Genomic DNA, 18700 nt, shown 5'->3' with positions numbered 1-18700 from the left:
GAATAATTTCAATTTAGGGTTAACTGATCACTGTGAAGGAATTTCTGTAATCCAAATGTCCTTATTTCCTAGAAAATGAAGAGTGATTATGCAAATTCCTGACACCGGTTAGTTTAAGCCCTCTCCTTTATCTACTGTCTTTGAAATACATACTTCTGTTACCTGATAGCTATGGCTGTTTATTTCTCTAAAGCTTTTTTTAAGCCACAGTTATCAAAGGTAGTTAATTTAAAGTAAAATAACATCTAGTATGGTAAAATTTGGGGCTTGCTCATGTGAGGAAGTAGAGATGGTGAATAGCAATTGAAAGACTTGTGTTAGTTGGCTTGACAATGTGGGAAGAATTGTGAGGATAACAGGACTATATTTGTTGTGGACACACAGGAAAGGCTTTCCAGCAGCTTGTGTTCCTTGGGCTGCCTTACTCCTTGCAGTGCCTGGGGAAATGGGACTGTGCAGCACAGCTCAGGGTTGCTGTGGTAACTGATGTGGGTGTTATCTCCACACGTGCCTGTCTCTCTTTTGGGAACTATTTGCTGCATAGGGTGTATACACACTCTGGCAATTACATTTGTCATCTGACTGATTAGAGTAGGATATGAGGTTATAAACAGTGATGGTGAGGATATGGCTGTGTCCTACTTAGCTTTTCTTGCTATGAGCTTGTGATGTCTGGCAGTGGACACTTGGAAGCAGAATCTGCTTCTGCTGCCACAGATCACTCTGCCTGTGATTCCAAATGGAAACCATTAGTTGACCTCAGTCATTGCTATGTAATGAATTGGGAATTTACAATGGAAGGAAGAAACTGGCAAAGTTGGGAAATAACTCAGATGTTACATAAACCCCTGTGACTTCATAATATTTTGGGAAGCTGAAAGCTTTCTTAGAAATGGTAGATTTTGTCAGATTTAGAGAGATAAGTCTGTTCATCTCATTGCAAAGGACAAAACAGTTTGTGGAAGTAGCATTTTTTTGTACAGCAGAATGTAATTTTTATACGATTGTTGTTTGTTCTTACTTCTGAAAGCTACTTTGCATCTGAAAAGTAATTTTTGCAAATGCTATGGCTTGCTTTATTTTTATCAAGTAGCTGTAAAATTAAATTTGAGTTGAATTGAGTTAATGAACAATTTTGACTTGTACATTCAGTGAAATGTCTGCACACTAAAGCATCCTTGGTGAGTAAGGAATTGTGGAACAGCAGATACCTGAGATAGTAGAGTTAAGCCTGCAAAACTTTGCTGTTTCTGAGGTTCTTAATTCAGTGCATTTGTATTGTCCTAGCCTCTTTTGGCTACAAATATGTTGATTTTGTACTGGTGTTAAAACCAAAATTGGCCTTGTGTTTGGAACTCTAATGATGTTATTGTAGGAACTAGAAAACAATCCGCTTCTCTCAGCTGTGTTACTGCAGAAGAGCTACCAGAGTAAGGTGAAACCTGCATTGTTTAACAGAATGAGAAGGGGATCTTAAATGCACAAGGGGAATAGGAAGCAGCAGTGAGAGAAGCCTTCTCGAGTAAGAGCTGCGTCTGATGCTGTACAGCAGTGATGAGTAACTATTAATATAACATGTTAACTGTATAAATGCATTTGGATGCTGGTATGCTGTTCTTGTGATACTTCTTGTGATATATCACTTTATACTGTGTTATTGATGTTTTAAAGAAGCATTTTTATAACCTTGTCTGGTAGGTTTATCTGTGCAGCATGCCTTATTATTTTTGCGTAAACAGGACTTTGGCTCTACTTTGAAGGAACAGGAACTTGCCGGTTTTGGTGAGAGCAGGACATTTGAATGTAAAAACTGGTCAGCTGTGCTTGTAAGTGTATGGAAATCAATACTGAGTTTGATCCTGGTGATGGTTAAGGAAAACAGGTGACACATTTGTTGCAGTGATGCAAGCAGCATGAAAACAGTGGTGCAAGTGATTAGATGTCAGGGAAGCTGTGCTTGTCCTCAGCTGTCATTTGTTATGTTTCTCTCTTGGGTGGAGTAGGCTGATATTCTTGTCACAGATTTCAAACCGGAGAGTTAGTTTTGCCCTCACTGGCAGCCCTGAATGAGTATGGATTTTTAAAAGTTGCTTTTCCATTTAGGAGGTTAGGTTCCATGTATATTTAATTGAAAGGGAGCCTTCCTAGCTGTTCATCAAACCTACATTTTGAGGCCCAGCACAGAACTGAAAACATTAAATAAATCTACTGCAGTGAAACCAAAAGGCTGCAACTTAATGCAAATGACCTGATACAGACTGCAGTGGATTATTGATACTGAATTTCAAATGGCCTAAAAACCAGGAAGTCACATTTACAATCAAGAAATTCTAGTGACATTTAGTGCATCATTACAGATTTTTAATAATCTGGAAAAACAGAATAACCTGATATCAAGGGCTTTATTAAAATATGAATACTAAGAGTATATTCCTTACCTGGTGTGCTTGCTATTGGCATGCAGATAAATTAAGCTAAATTATAATTTAACTAAAAATGGGAATAATATTATTTATAGCACTGTAATAAGATTATATACACTTATATATCATATAAGTGAATAACCTTGCATTTGGAAATTACTTTTCTTTTTTAAATATCACATTTATTACTTGCTCCTTGAATGTTGTTGAATTATAAAATCTAGTGAATACTTTTGATGCATTTTTAATTCTAAGGCCAGTATCTTCTGTAATGATTATGTTTGGCAGTGTTCCTTATACAGCTTTGTTCATTGCTGTGCTTATATTACTGTGATCTCTTGTCAAAAGGTGGCATTTTTTATTAGATTTTGGATATATAGAATTCACAGTGCTGTGACAATAGTCCTAATCCCATTTCTTTTCAGTTGTATTCAGAAGAGTTTACTTTAGTAACTTCCCATTTAAAGGTGTTTAAATTTTACATGCACTTTGTGCGAACAGCAGGTTAATTGCTTTTCTGTAGATGTTGAGTAGAGACTTCAGATACAATTGTGGAGAAAGCACTTTTCAGTTTGACAGATGTTTATAAGGTGGGATGGTTTAGGTGCCTGGCTGCAACCTCTGTCTGCCTGGATGGTCCACCCTCAACTCAAGTTTCATTGAGTGCTCATTCTTGCATTGTATATTGTCAATTCTGAGAGTAGCTCGTTATTGTCCCTAGGAGACTTAATATGCTGTGCTCCATTCCTCAGAGATAGGACAAAGAGTTTTCAAGCAGGTTACTTTAATCATAGTTGGGTGTTCAGATAAGGTCATGCTAAAGATATTGTGAAGTAAAAATATTCTGTCTCCAAAGTCTAGATCTACCATTTCCACTCAGTTGTATGCCAAATTACCAGTCCCATTACTCTTGTTGCTTCCCCAGTTTCGTAGTCTCAGTGTGTGTTGCTGCTTGTGTATTCTTTTGAATGGAGAATTAATAGAAAGCTGTCAGAGAACTTACCAGTGGGTTTGTGGCAGAGTATGTGTGAAGCAGTGTTTTCCATTTGTGTCCAAAATATTTGCTTATGTTGCTTAATATTTGACTAATTCATAGTGTTCAGGATGCAGAGTACATGTAAATGGCCAGTGACTACCAACTCTCCTTAATTTTAAAATAGATGTGTATACATTTGAGTAGGGTGATGAAGTGATCAAACTAACCTTCCCTCTTCCTAGAATAATGATAACAACAATAATTATGTGAATAACCAATTATGTAGAGAAAAATGTTAACACGTGGAAATGAATAGTGTAGAACTTATCCTGTTACAGTTGTCAGAGAACAAAAAAGTACTGTGCAGCTTTACTTATACTAAAAAACAGGTAGACTGAGTTTCCCAGTGTTCAGTGGGAATACATAGGTAGTTCTGCACATCCGAGAGGGAAATTTTGGGTTTTTCTGGTGCTATAGAATAGAATAAGTGCCTTAGAGCTCTATGGCACTTATTTTTTTTTCAGGAGCTCTGGGAGAGCTCATTTCCTTCTGTCAGTGGTTGCTTCTGCTTTTTCATGCTTGTTTCACCTGCATTATAGACCAGCTATTTATGAATTGGATGGTACGTGTTTTTCATGCTGGGAATGAGCAGTTCTGGTAGTGAAAGAGGAGTAAGGGATATTCTTTAGCAAGTAAGTATTTAATGAGCGAGTTCGTTAAAACAGAAAACTGTTGTTTTTTTCACTGACAGTTATGTAACTCTTTGGCATGAATTTGACATAATTATTGGATTAATTGGTTTTATTCTCAGTCATTTTTTGTAGTTCACAAAAGGACCTCAGAAGACACTTGGATGGGCTGAGCAAATGCCATCTGTGCAGTTGAATAAAAGTGTGTAAAATATTTAATTATGTATGAGGCTTCCAGTAACTTCAAGGAATTCAGCAACAATTAAAATGAAAAAGGATGATATAAGAGCTCCATCTATTTTTCACAGGAAAACTGAAGTGTGCTTTGTCAGTATCTCAGTTGGGCACATTTTGTACTGAATAATGCAAGCTTGTTGAACTCCGTAGTGTGCAGCTTTTGTTCTTGGGGCTTCTTGAAGCTGATGCAACCTCAGCAGAACCCTTAGGGGGTTTGCTAGCTGGTCTTCAGACAAATGATGGCTTGGGTTTGTGTTAAAAGTAATCAAAAACCCCAACTGTTATATTCATTAAATGAAACTAATCTTCTGTCTCACTTTTTAAATTTTATTATTACTTTTTCATCGCGTGTGTTAAACATGAGTTTTGTTTCACTAAACAGTACTGTTTTGAACAATAGCAAGAGATGCTGTGTATCTTGGGAAAGTGATTAGTATATTCTGGACATGCCTTTTTGTGTATTCAGTTTAGTGTCAAACTGTTTAAACTCAGCTTCCACTTTGATACCTAAATTACTGCATAAATGCGTTGTACGCTGACGAGTTGATTTGAGTATAAATTGAGATTTTTTCCATTCAGAACTCCTTTTTTGAACAGATGTGAATGATAGTAGCCTCAGGAATGAAAAGCTCTATTTTTTTTCTCCCCTTTAATACTTAATGTTGAATTTAGTCTTGGAAGAATTTTTGTTGGTGTCATATTGATATTAAAGGCAACAACTGATGTTAATCTTCTGTAATAAGAAACACAGGTTTTTTCTCAACTCATAGTCCAGACTTTTTGGTTCATCTAATAGAATTTGTTGTGTAAGTTTTGTTAGCTTGACGGAAAACTTTGGACTTTGACGTTGATGATGACTGGTGGTAAAATAAGAATTTTTTATTTTTAGAACTAGAGCAGGGAAAGACCTAGTTATAATAACCAACTAAACTGCCAGCAGCTTTTATTGTTTCCTCTCATTCATTCCTTTCAGACCTCTCTTTGTTAGCTCTTTCCAATTCATAAGAAACTTATTTTTCTTTTTTAACATGTTACTGTCTTTGAAGTCTTTCTTTTTCTTCTAATTTGATAGCATTGGTAGCATTTCTTATTTTGTCTAGTTGGGTTGATGTTCTGTAAATCTTAATGTAGGGCTCATGTTGCCTCCCATCATTTGTTTCCTTGAAAAATTTCTCTATCCATTAGTAGCTGTTTTTCTATACAAAAGTGTTCAAGTTCTTAATATTGGTATAACAGACTTTATCACTGTGATTTGAGTGATCCCTCTTTGGGGTGGCAGAATGCCTTAAATTCTTGGTTTCTTTCTAGCCCTATCTTTTATGCCCCTTATCCATATAAGATTTCCTTTTGCCGATCTTATAACCAAATTATTTTGACATTTTGGATACCTTACTGCAGGTTTTATTCTCTCATCTGCCCCCCACTCTCTGTACAGTAGTTTTTTCTTCTTTGTAATTTGTTTTTTTTTATTACTTATATAAATACAAATGATTGTGTTTCACTAGGCAGGAGAATAAACATTGAGACATTTAATTCCTAAAGTGAAAGAATATCTTATATAGGCAGCAGTCCAGACCATTTCTTATTGAAATCTGGTGATGTAATTGTGCAGTGTAAACAGAACTTCCAGAGTGGGAAGAAAGAATGATGCCTAGGCTCTGCATCCTGACATGAAAAGTAATCTTAGTGCAGGTTGAATTCCACATCCTTTCTAATGCTAGCAGTTTGGTTTATACAGTCTAATAAAAAAATGAGAAATGTTTTCAGGTCAACATTTGTGATTATTCCTGAGCTGTGTTAGGCTTAGTGTCCATTGTTGGACTGTCGTGGAAGTAGAAACTGTTGACAATTCTCCAGTGTCTGAAAGTAAGCACACAGTGTTGCCCTGTGAATGTAACACATGCCTTTTCTGACTGAATATGAAATCTGTGCATTTGTAGCTGACTGGAATAACTTTGATCTTCTCCTGTTATCTTAAAAGCTCCAGCTTTGTATAGAATAGTCTATGCTGTAGCTCTTAGACTGGATTTATCCTGTGAAATACTTCCATCTAATTAATCACTTGTTTTGTTTTCTGGTGGAGGCAAACCAACTGTTTCAGTACTGGGTGGTTCCACAAATAGATATCACTCTCCATGGGAGAGCGGGGGAGAGCAGTGGCTGCTGCTGTGTCTGGGTGCATGGGGTACCAATTCCTGCTGCAGCAGAGGAAGCGTGTCCCAGTAGTAGCTGACACCATCCTCACTCCATATGGGGCTGGCAGGAGCATCAGATGAGCTCTCTGTGGTGAGTTAAAATGGTGCTCTTACTGCTGAGAGCAGGAGAAAAGGATGTTGCCTTGTGACTCAGCACGGACCACTTGATGTGTGCATTGTGTGGAGAAAAATGATAAGCAGAATAAATGCTAAGCTGCTGCATGGAAATTCTGTAACCTGGGCACAGAAGACATGATCCAAACATTTCTTTTTAAGGCATTGAAGGTGATCCAGCTGTGATACTCAAGTATGTTAACACTGAGAAGTCAAAGCTGCAAGTTTAAGAGATGGAGATGAAACAGTTAATGGAAAAATATTAAGGGGAACATAATGAGGCACTGTGTATAGTTCTGGTGAAAAAAAAATTATAGGTAGTGGAAGGCTGGCAAAACTGCAGTGATGTCTGCTTTCTAACATTTGTTCGTTTTCTAACAAGCCAAACAACTCTGATTAGTTCTTCCCTCGTTATTCTTGATTGTATACTTCCTTGTGTTTCTGTGGCCATGCAGTGGTTTGGATGAGGGGAAACTTATAATTTGGTTTATTTGGTTTATTGTTTATCTGGTTTATTCAGATAATTTTCATTTGGGACTTGCCTCCTGGTCTTTATTCACTACAGCAAAGTGAGTATGCAGTTAGCATTGGGGACCTCTGCTTTGACAGGTACTGATACTTAAAGTAGAACCTGAACCTCCATTATATCATGATTAATTGCTCAAACCATAATTCAGTAAGGTGATTTACTCTTCCTTTGTGGCATCTACTTAGTTTTACTAGAGCAAACATTTGCAAGTTTGCGTGGCAGGGAAGATAATGGAATTGACTGGAGTTTAAAATAACCATTTGTTTCTGAAGTTATTTATAAAGTAGATTAGGCGCTCAATCCACCATGCAGCCCTACAAATACTGTCACAGTGGATGGATACGTTAGGTTTAGGAATGAGATGCTGCCTGTGTTGGCAGTGTTGCAGAAGACTTGTTTGTCAAACAATAGCTTTGCTTTCTTAAATTTAATATCCATTTAAGAAGTACAGATCAAACTGATCTAACACTTGAAAGCGTTGCTTCCCTGAGAGTGGTGTGTGAATAGATGTTGTGAGCCCATTTTTTTGGTAGGCATTTTATGTGTGCAGGTGCTAAAGATGCTGAAAAAGTAAAATGGAGGGATACTCAATGGTCTGTTTCATGGCATTTAATTTAGGTCACAGCACTGAGAACGCTTGCTACTAGTGCTTGGTCATGCTGAACACAATGTTTCTGAGAACTGAAGGGCTTCAAAGTCTCTAGTTCATACCCTTACTTATTCAGAGTAGCAGTTCTTCTTTTTGTTATAGTGAACATGGCCAGAACACGTTTCTCTTGTTTTCAGTATTCCGCACATAGGTTACTGAAACTACTGTGGAGAGTCTTACCAGTTTGATAAGGACCAATTGATATTTTTATTTTTCACTGGAGAATTTTGGTGGATGTGGAAATGGAAATAACTTTGTCTGCCTTGCAGTCACTTATGAAGCATATTGGCTGGTATTTTGATGTTATGAAGATCAGAGTATCAGATCTTAGACTGCTGCAGGTTATGTTTGAATTTTGTTTATTGATCACTTGAAACCATTATCTTATTTGCAGAAATGCCTTTATTTTCATACATACATATTCAGGATCAGTGAGCACGGCAACGGTTGTAAGCAATATAGTTTGGTGTCCATGGGGAGTGTAAATGGGATCTTGTTACATAGCAGCATATGATAAGATACTATCTCTGGAAATCTGCTTTTCAAATTAAAAGACAGATTTTGCACTAAACGCAACTTAGCATTTCAAGTTAAATTTTAACTAATATTTATTGTTACATTTCCACGGGGGAACTTTAGATTTTTCTGTAAGTATTCCAGATTTTTTCCTAGTTGCTGTGAGTCATTCAAGTTTTCACCTGTTCAAGGTTTTCAGGGTAAACATAATTGTTTTAAAATGGCGTAATTAACTAATTTTTGTTGTTGAGAAATGGCTTGACAGTAGTAGATTCAAATAGTCATTTTAATATGAAATTTCAACACATTCTTCATCTTTCAGTATCTGGGAAAAAAGTTCAAACTTCAGTTTTGCTGTGCCAATCGTGACTGGAGTTTACCTTAGAGAATTTTGGGCTCTATATAAAGGAATGGAGAGCAAATCACAGTTGTTATCATCCAAATACACAAACTGGACCTCTCAATCAAACAGGGGTTTGTGCTCATAGCAGTTCCACATGAGTTTATAGGATTGTTGTTTTATGAAATCTGTAATGTGTTTGAACACTGAGAAGCCAGTTCCTTGTTGGTTTGAACTTGGGGTGACTTCAGTTTAGCAGTTAGATTGCATCAGTGGAAGGACTAGCTCTGAACGTATATTCGTATTTGTGTTTCTTTAAGCAGAAAAACCATATCAGAGGCTCATAATATCTAAAATTATAGACTGTTTACCTTTTGTTCTCAAACACTTTGACTGTTAATGAAAAATATGGTGTATCCTGGCTTATACTCAGCTGTTCTGGATGTACAGTGTGCTAATGGAAATCAGCAGTTTCTGCTTCTATAAATAGATTGTCAGCAGCTGCAGAGCAAAACTGAGGAGCTTCTGGTTATTTTTCTTATTGCCATTGAGAAATGTTTTGAATGGCTGTGAAGTGTGAGGTGGTAGGTGTGCCTGCTGCAGAGATGTGCAGGCTGAGCTGAGGGTGTGGGTAGGGAGAGGGGAAGAAAGAGTAAGTTTATAAGCCATAAATGTGAGAGTAGAGGTAAAGAGCTCTCTCTTCCTTCATTTGGGAGTCTCTGAGTTTGGAGCTCTTTTATGTACAAAACTTACTATTCAGATGGCTAAAAGTCATGAGTTCTTAAATGGGATCTGGAGATAGCATTTATCTAACTTCATTATAGCTGAATATAAGGCAGTTTTACAAGTGTGCTCTGTTGGAGAATATCATCATACTGTGCCCAGACAAAGCTGTCTCCTAAAATTTTCATTTCCTTCTCTGTTGTCTTCTATCTTCTGCTGCATGAGAAACAAACAGCCAGGCAAGAATATTTACCTTCCACAGCATTCCTTCCCTCTTGCCCTATCGTGGGAGCTCTTACATGGATGAACAGCAACTGCTGCTATCCTCCTTCCTGGCAGATGAGGAGCTGGTACCAGTGTAGCCTGCTAACAGGCCAACTAAGTTACCATTGTTGTTTGTGGACACAGGAGGTTGCCAGGAAAGAAAAAGTATTGAATATCTTTGATGTGAACATTTAATTGAAGTCCTGTGCCTGTTTTTACGTGTGTGGAATTGGTTTTTTTTTCCTTGAAAGCTAGCAATCTTCTTTTAAGGGTCTCATTACAGGGTCTCAGGAAACATCTTTGACTGTAAGAATTATTTTCCTGAAATACAGATGCACTTAGTTTCTGTGTTTGCCAAGGTACATATAATAAAAATCGATGGTAGATTCAACTTGTGCTGAAATATATGAAATAACTTTATATTCCCTATTCTTTCTTGAATCTTGATACCCAACCTATGTGGATAATATATAAAACAAAGGAAATAATGAAAACCAGTATTATAATGGCAGATAGGAATAGAAAACATTTGTCAACTGTTGCTTTAGAAACAAAACTATCAGCCTGTGAAGTGGCTGAAGATCACTTAAGAGTGAAATTCAGTGTATACCAAAGCCTTGGATACTGGAAAGTTTCTTAGCATCTTAGTTGTATGTTTTGCTAGTGCTCTCATCTGTATTCTTTGTACTGACTTAGATCTTAGTGATATTAACTGTTATTCAAGGAGAAACACAGAAATCTAACAATTAGATTCTTATTATTTTTAATGTTGTTTGAAATGTACATATGTTTTTAAACTTCCGATAGATATCTTGTGGATTGATAGCATAAATACTTTTAGGTGCTCTACTGCTAGAAAAATGGATCATACTAGAAAAAATATTGACAATGTGAAAAAGCACAAAACATGTTTAAAAAAATACGTGGACTTCTTAATTTAAAAAAATGATTACTCTCAGTTTATTCAGCTGCCATCTACAGGGAATAATTACAGTTCATTCACTGTGAATGACCATTTGTGACAAGAATGAGGTCTAAATAATTGGGAGAGGTGAGGAATATGGTATTTGGTCGATCCTTTCAGGCTGGTAGGTACTTCTAATTGAAATACCAAGTTTAGAAAAACTAAACAGTTCTAAACAGTTTAAAGTCTAGGAGAAATAACGAATAAGTGTCTCAGAGTGCTTTTCAAGTTAATTGCTAAAATACAAAATGAAAAGTTGGACTTCAAGAGAAAATGAGCTTAATTCTTTTCATAAAGCATAGAAACTCTTAAAATACAAAGTTAGTATCTTTTGTGGAATGAATAGAAAGGAGGAAAAATAGTAACTTATTTAGAATTAGTTCGGCTTATATAGTTTTTTTGTCTGTAACAACAGGCAAAAGGAGTTCATTCCAAGAACCTTTGCATGAGAGACTTTATACTAAATAAACCTGTTCTTTCTGGTTTTAGTCAGCAGATAAGCAGCGAGCCCTGGAAGAAACCAAAGCCTACACAACCCAGTCATTAGCAAGCGTAGCCTATCTGATCAACACTTTGGCCAACAATGTTCTCCAAATGCTGGATATCCAGGCATCCCAACTTCGACGCATGGAATCTTCAATCAACCATATTTCACAAGTGAGACTTTTTTCCTAATTTTTTTTCTCTTTGCCTTTGACATTACATACCAAGTAAAACTGACATTTTGTGAATGAGAAAAATAGTCTCATTTAAAACAGGATGCATTTTTTCTCATATTCGTTCTGGGATTGGGTCTCATTATGTGGTTTTCTATGAGTGTTAGTATGAGCATTTTACTTAGGATAACAGCTTAAATGTATTCTTAGCTAGTTTATTGTTTGGAGAGGGAGCCATTCTGCATAAGTGAAAAGCACAGAAAAATCGCTAATAGTATAATCAGATTATTATGTTAAAAAATATGAAATAGATGGCAGAAAACAGTTCTTTGTCATCTTTTTACTTTTCCTGTTGCTGTAATACTGGCATCTAATGACAAAAGCATAGATGACAAAAATAGTTTGCTCCTGGCTTTTCTTAATAAAATGTGCTTTGCAGTGACATGAACAAAAGGCAAAATTAATGTTTCAGTTTGTTTATGGCTGCAGAACTCCTGCCATTGTTTGCAGTTTTCCTGAGCCACAATAAACTAAGCTACTCTAACCAGGAACCCATGTTCCATTACCACACTGATGATGGAATTTTGACTCCCAGGATGGGCTGAGAATGAATGATGAAGTGGATGTTTATCAGCCAATGACGGATTAGAAGAGAAATAAACAGCACTTCTGTTTACTGAATATTTTGTGTCTTACTTGACCAATACATTTTGGCTGCTAAGGGTTTCTTGATCTCCTTGTGACAGTATAAATTGATAAAGGTTATTGTGGCATATAGAAAAACTTTTAAAAGTAGGAGGCATGCAAGGTAGGAGATAAGTAGATGGAATTGATCTGTTGACTTGCTGGTGCTGAAAGGGTTGCTAAGTACAGGTTTGAACCAGCGAAAGAAGTGAATAATTTTATACTGGTTTAATGGGCTGGATTGGCTCTGATTGGATCAGATTCCAGAGCAGGTACAAATGGGTGGGGAGGATTTTCCCTTTTGTTAGTAGTATGCTATTAGATTGCCTCAGTTGTCTCATGTAACCACATCAAAAATAAGCTGCAAAGTGTGATCTCTTCTCTTCTTCTTAGTCCATGGACAAGTAAATCAACTTTTCCCCCCAGAAAATGTCACTAATTACTCTGTGTATGTCTATATGTATGTGTGTGTGTGTGCTTCTTCACAGTCAAGTGCCAGCTGACACGTATTTCAGCTGTTTGAGATCCTGATGCAAACGACAGTATATGAATAAAAACATCCCAAGTTCACTGGATTTTGCATTTTTATAAATGTGGAAAATCCATTTTGTCACACAGGATCTGTAAAGTAGCTTTTGTGGAAAGAGCCATAATATTTTAAGTTTTTTCCTCCTGAGAAACTGATATTTATGCAGATTGAAGTGCCAGGTTAGATTGTCTCTGACATTTATACAAAATGGCTAGTTGTGTAAAATGGAGCACTAAATTAGGCAGTACCCAACACCTAATGAAGATGTATCTGCCAAATTTCATAGGTTGTGCTTGAACAACTGAAAAAAAGCTGTGGTGGTTTTTTTGATTGTTTGTTTTTTAAATATTGCTATAAAATTGAAAATTTAGTTTGGGTTTTTTTTGGTATTTTATGTTTTTTGAGCCTGCATCATCTTGGATCCTCCCCAAATCTTCATGGAAGAAATTATGTCAGAGGAGCAGACAGTATTTGAATTTTGGATATTACATACATGAAGTGTCTTGATCCAAGTAACTTAATTAAGTTGAATTAATGTGTCCAGAAATGGCTTCATCCTATGATACCAGTGTTGTACATGATTATGTTATCTGTTGTAATTTCAATAGTATTTTTCTTTTAAAAATTAATTGATTTTTTGCACAATGTCTGTGTAAATAAATAATTTATTTTGAAGAAATTTGATTACACTTCTCCTGAAATTAGCCTAACCTGCAGAAGACTTCCTTGGTCTTTTTTATATTGGGTGTAAAGTTTAGTGGACTTTTTCTAATACCACTTAAAATGCCTTGTGGTATAATACCTCATTGCCAAATTATGATTTCAGTCAATCTGACTTGAAATTATGTCAGTAACATAGAACAGAAAACAAGTTGGTAATGACCATCTGCCCACAGTGTATTTTTGCATTATTGCTTTGGTCAGTAAATCTTGGTATTTAAGTTTAGAAAACACTATATGGAAATTATGATATCTCAGTGTATAATTCTGCTTTTAATTCTGATTTGGAATTCCACATATTCTCCAAAGAAGAGAGCAAAATAATTTGGCGCTTAGTTAGAAAAAGTGCTTGTTTTTTTTCAAGTGTAACTCAAACCAGAAGAGGCATGATCATCTTGATAAGATAAAATATTCTGATTCTCTGTTCATTGATATAACGCCAATTTATATCACTTCAAATGCCAACATAATCAAAGAGCTGAAAAGGAAGCTGATAATAATTTGTGAGTTTTCAGATTATATATAGATCCTGAATAAGGAAATTATTACTATTGAAACTATTTTTATGCAAGTGATTAAATCCTATTGGTTTAAAAATTACAATTCACAGAATCACAGAATATGTTGAGTTGGAAGGGACCCACAAGGATCATTGAGTTCAAACTCCTGGCCCTGCACAGTAACCATCCCCAAGAGTCACACCATGTGCCACACTTGACATCTGTCAGGTTTGGTGCTGTGACCACTGCCCTGGGGAACCTGTTCCAGTGCCCAACCACCCTCTGGGGGAAGAACCTTTTCCTAATATCTGACCTAAACCTCTCCTGATGCAATTGTAGACTACTGCCTTGGGTCCTGTCACTGGTCAGCACAGAGGAGAGATCAGTGCCTGCCCCTCCTCTTCCCCTCACGAGGAAGTTGTAACTGCAATGAGGTCTCCCCTCAGTCTCCTCCAGGCTGAGCGGACAAAGTGACCTCAGCTGCTCCTCATACGGCTTCCCCTCAAGCCTTTCCCCATCTCTGTTGCCCTCCTTTGGACACTCTCTAACAGCTTGATATCTTTCTTATGTTGTGGTGCCCAAAACTGCCACGATATTCAAGGTGAGGCCGTCCCAGTGCAGAGCAGAGCGGGACAATCCTCTCTGTCAGCTGGCTGATGTCTCCCAGGACACGGTTGGCCCTCCTGGCTGCCAGATTCAACCTGCCATCAACCAGGACCCCCAGGTGCCTTTCCTTGGCACTGCTTTCCAGCCTCTCATTCCCCAATCTCTCTGTACATCCAGGTTTGCTCTTTCTCAGGTGCAGAATCCGGCACTTCTCCTTGTTGAACTTCATATGGTTGGTGACTGCCCAGTCCTCTGATTTGTTGAGGTCTCTCTGCAGGGCCTCTCTGATTACTTTGGTTTGGTCTGAAAGCTGATGAATCTATTCTTATTTGCTGCCTTGAACCTTGTCCAGAAGTAGATGATATGCAGTGTTTTGTATTTGACTAAGAATTTAAATCCTAAGTACAGATCATATCTATAAATATTTATACTTATTTAAAAAATTATGTTACAGCTTTTAAGTTAGCAGACACTCTGAAATGTTGCTAACATCCAAATTCTTTAGATTAATCTGGCAGATTTTCAGATTTTAATATTTGTATAATGAGAAATGTTTTCAGGTTTAGTTACAGCATCTAATTAGCAAGGTAATTTTAAAATGTCTTCTAATTATATAAACAAGCATGTTGTCACAAAGATGAGTGGTAGTGATGAGTTATCTCCAAAGGCACTGCGTGGTGGAGAAATCTGCTACATCCACCTTACACAATTTGACTCCCATGATACTGCCTGTGAGAACAGGTATTGAATAGACTACAGACTTGGGCTTCTCTGCAGTCAGCATGAGTTGCTGAGCTGGGCTGGAGCAACGTGTGTGAGCTGCTTGGTCAATGTAGGAAAGTTCACTTGGACTTTCCATTGATAAGTCAGTAAAGGCTTGTAGCTTTTTTCAGTTGTCTTATTCTTGCAAGGTACAGAAATAGCGAAACTCTTTCAAAAATAGCAATGTGAGGCTAATTTTACACAGTATGTATTAGCTGTTTATGGAGCAAGTAGCTTTTCAGCATTTTTGTAACATTATGATCTCTTTCTTTGTGTGTAAATTGCATACAACTTGACTTGAGACAATTAATGTCACATTTCCAACATGTCAAAATTAGGCAGTTACTAATTTTAAAGTAATAATCTAGTTTTCAAGGTAATTTGCAATTAGTTTGAATTGCATCAAATAAGAGTAATAAAAAAATAAAAGTCCAGCAACACTATATTTAAGCAACGTTTTCTTCTAAGATTTTTTTAAACTGAATTTTAAAAGCCCAGACTAACAGACTGACAATAAATTGATAAATTTTAATTAGAATGTTTTGAGAAGAGGAAGAAATGAGGGCTTCTGGAGACTTTTATTTCTGAAATTTCACTGCAGTTCAGGCTTTCAAAGTGCTGTTGTCGTTTAACCCCAGCTGGTGACTAAGCACCACATGGCTGCTCACTGACTCCCTCCTGCCAGGCTATGGATAGAAAATCAGAAGGGTTAAAGTGAGAAAACTTGAGATAAAAACAGTTTAATAATTGAAATATGATAATAATGGTAATAAATTGTAGAGAAAAGGAAGATAACGGAGAGATGTAAAACCCAAGAAGAAATGATGGCAATGAAAACAATTGCTCACCACAACTGACCGATGCCCAGCCAGTCCCCAAGCACCAGCCCCCTGGGCGACCTCCCCCTGCTTTGTGCTGCTGACCCTGACACCACATCCTTGGGGTATCCCTTGGGTCAGCTGGGCCAGCTGTCCTGGCTGTGTCCCTTCCCAGCTTCTTGTGCACCCCCAACCTACTCAGTGGTGGGGTGGGATGGGGAGCAGAAAAGGCCTTGACTCTGAATAACCTCTGCTCAGCTGTAACTAAAACATCCCTGTGTTATTCACTCTGTTTTCCTGCACAAATCCAAAACATAACCTCATACTGTGAAGAAAATGAACTCTGTCCCAGCCAAAACTAGCACAAGTACTAACTTAACACTTTAAGAAAATTCACTTACCAGTAGAAGAGAGTATTTCTCAAAACTCATGAATTCAGTGACTTTTAAGTTGTAAATAGTGTTAATTTTATGGAAAATCCCAGAAATTCTTTAATGCTTTTACTGTTTTAATATTTACAGATCTTGAGACTGTTTTTATTTAATTCAGCATGGAAACATGATGTTTCAAAATGGCCAGAAAATTCCTAATAGAAAAAGAATGCAGTGGTTCATACTTATTTTTACCCTTAAGCTGTCCCTGCTCTTATTGCAGGGATCTTGGAAAGCATATGAAAAGATGATAGTAATGAGCCTAATCCCTAACAAGCTGTCATTTAAAAGCTGTTGCCAAAGCTAATGCAGCTATGTGAAAAAAAAATTTAAAAAGCATAGTAGTGCTGTCAGGAGTCCAAAATTTCATGTTAGAAAACAGGGTTTGAAGTTATAGAAGGGCACAGTGTATCTCATCTCCTTTTCCTAACAGCCTTTCCAAACCAGATGTTTTGTTAGTCCCACTCTAACCCCAAAAACTTCTCAATAGAACTTTCTAAACTGCTGAATAAACTTTCTGCTAGCATTCTTCTGTCTCACTTAAGGGATTTATGCTGCTACTGGAGGTAATAATTACCTGTGTGTTGAGGATAAATGTTTTCATTTTCTTCAACAGCAGGTTAATCTTTGTTACTTCCGCTACTAATCGAATACTTCAGTGTTCCTTTCTGCTGTTTTATAGATATATTAAGATCTCATGACTTCAGCAGTTCACTAAACAAGAAAATGAAATTTTTGAAAAACTGCCAGCAAAATGCTTTTCAATACAATTTTAGGTGTATGGACCAGAATTAAATGCAGTTTTTATACTTAGTCATTCCCTAGCTGTTCAGGTTAAGAGATGTTCTGAATCATAATGCAGGAGAAATCCCATTGGATGAAGTTCAGGTTTTAATTAGGCTTTATGCATTTCATAGTTTGTTACTGTAGTTATGTCTCACTTATCACCATAGTCATTAAGAAAACTGGTTGTACTCGCATCTCCTATTGAGTAAACATGCTTTTCATTCATGGAAACAAGCTTCCAGAGTGCCAAGATACCATCACTACAATAACATGTGCACTAAATACTTGTACTCACATTGTACTAATAGATACTTGCATGAGAAAATACTGAGAGAACTTATTAAAAGTTGCGGAGTTCTAGCACTGCAGCTTCATAAATAGAGAGTAAGAAATCATCTTAACAACCCTGCACTAATTACTTTCTTTCTGAAAGTTATCCAAGGCATAAACTGATTTTTGAATGACCAGATTCAGAGCCATAGGATTTTGATGTTCCAGTGCATTTGAAGTGCAGCTGCTGTTGCAACTGAAGTTCTGTAACATTCCAGCAAAGGGTACCAGGGGGCTGTGAGACAAAGAACATAAAAGAGTCAGTGTCATGTCTCTGGAGTTCTCTAGTGACAATTCTAGATCACAGCTGAAGTCTGAAGTAGAGGTTGAATTCTTCAGTGGTATCAGACATGAGACTCTCCTCCCAAGTTTTTGCAATCACGTATCTTTAGCTTATCAAGAAAGTATATGCCCTCTGACTCCTCAGCAGATGAGGTCAGAAGTCTGTAGACCATCTCCTCCAGAACACCTCCTTCTACTGTGCTGCAAAATCAAAGGTCTGGCACAGAGAACGGATAAAATCCTGTGATGGAAGTTAAAATAGTACATCTTACCCACTTGCAGAGTGGTGCACTTCTGGTGCTCTGGAAAATGTTGATGGCGCTCTGTTTGCACTGGTGCTTGTATCATCAGTAGTACCATAAGAGCTGTGAAGATCTGATCTGCACTGTTGTGTTGGGGGGTGGTATATGGACCTGGTCATATCAGGAAAGGACTTTGGCAAATTGACTGGAAAGTGGTTTAGTTGTTAAATAGTTGCAGAAACATATGTGTTTCTGTTAAGCTTGTATAATTCATGACTTTCTGCAGAGTTTATATATTTGCCAAATCTGAGTGGGTTTTTGAGGGTGTCCCAGACAGTTTAAATACCCCTATTAAATTTTAAGTCATTGCTTAACAAACTAGCTTTCCAAAGAGAGGTTTGCCAGCATGTTTTGACCTCAAATAATCTTATTTTTCTGTAGCTTTATTTTAAGAAATATCTGTGCACTTTTAGTGGAAACCTTACGGTTCTAGGCAGGTGGAATTAGAGGTAGCAGAAATGTACCTAACTAAGTTGTATTCAATACTTAACTTCAGCATAGTTGCAAAATCTTGAAAATACATTGCTAGGAAATAATAGGTAATCTTGATGATTGTAATGTAAGCTTCCATATAATGCCCCTGGGATTTGTGGAAATCCTTCTCTGGAAATAATGTGAAGAAGCAACTTCTTGGAAGTAGTTTGGGGCTTTTTTTGTTTGTTTGTGGGTTTTTAT

At 37.0% G+C, this 18700-nt stretch overlaps 1 protein-coding gene across 16 annotated transcripts in view; it reads left to right on the top strand.

Annotated features, from left to right (window-relative positions):
• The window catches only part of ABI2 (abl interactor 2), a 69807-nt gene that overhangs the window by 17422 nt on the left and 33685 nt on the right, over positions 1–18700 (top strand). For all 16 annotated transcript variants that reach the window (XM_027636775.1, XM_027636771.1, XM_027636766.1 and 13 more), the window contains exon 2: positions 11109–11276. In XM_027636775.1, coding sequence (XP_027492576.1) covers positions 11109–11276 — 168 coding nt within the window. The remainder of the gene's footprint in view (positions 1–11108; positions 11277–18700) is intronic.

The sequence above is a fragment of the Corapipo altera genome, unplaced genomic scaffold (genome assembly GCF_003945725.1).
Source record: "Corapipo altera isolate COAL_440 unplaced genomic scaffold, ASM394572v1 45, whole genome shotgun sequence".
Lineage (NCBI taxonomy): Eukaryota > Metazoa > Chordata > Aves > Passeriformes > Pipridae > Corapipo > Corapipo altera.
Note: the sequence above shows the minus strand (reverse complement) of the source record. Positions and strands in the feature narration are given on the sequence as shown.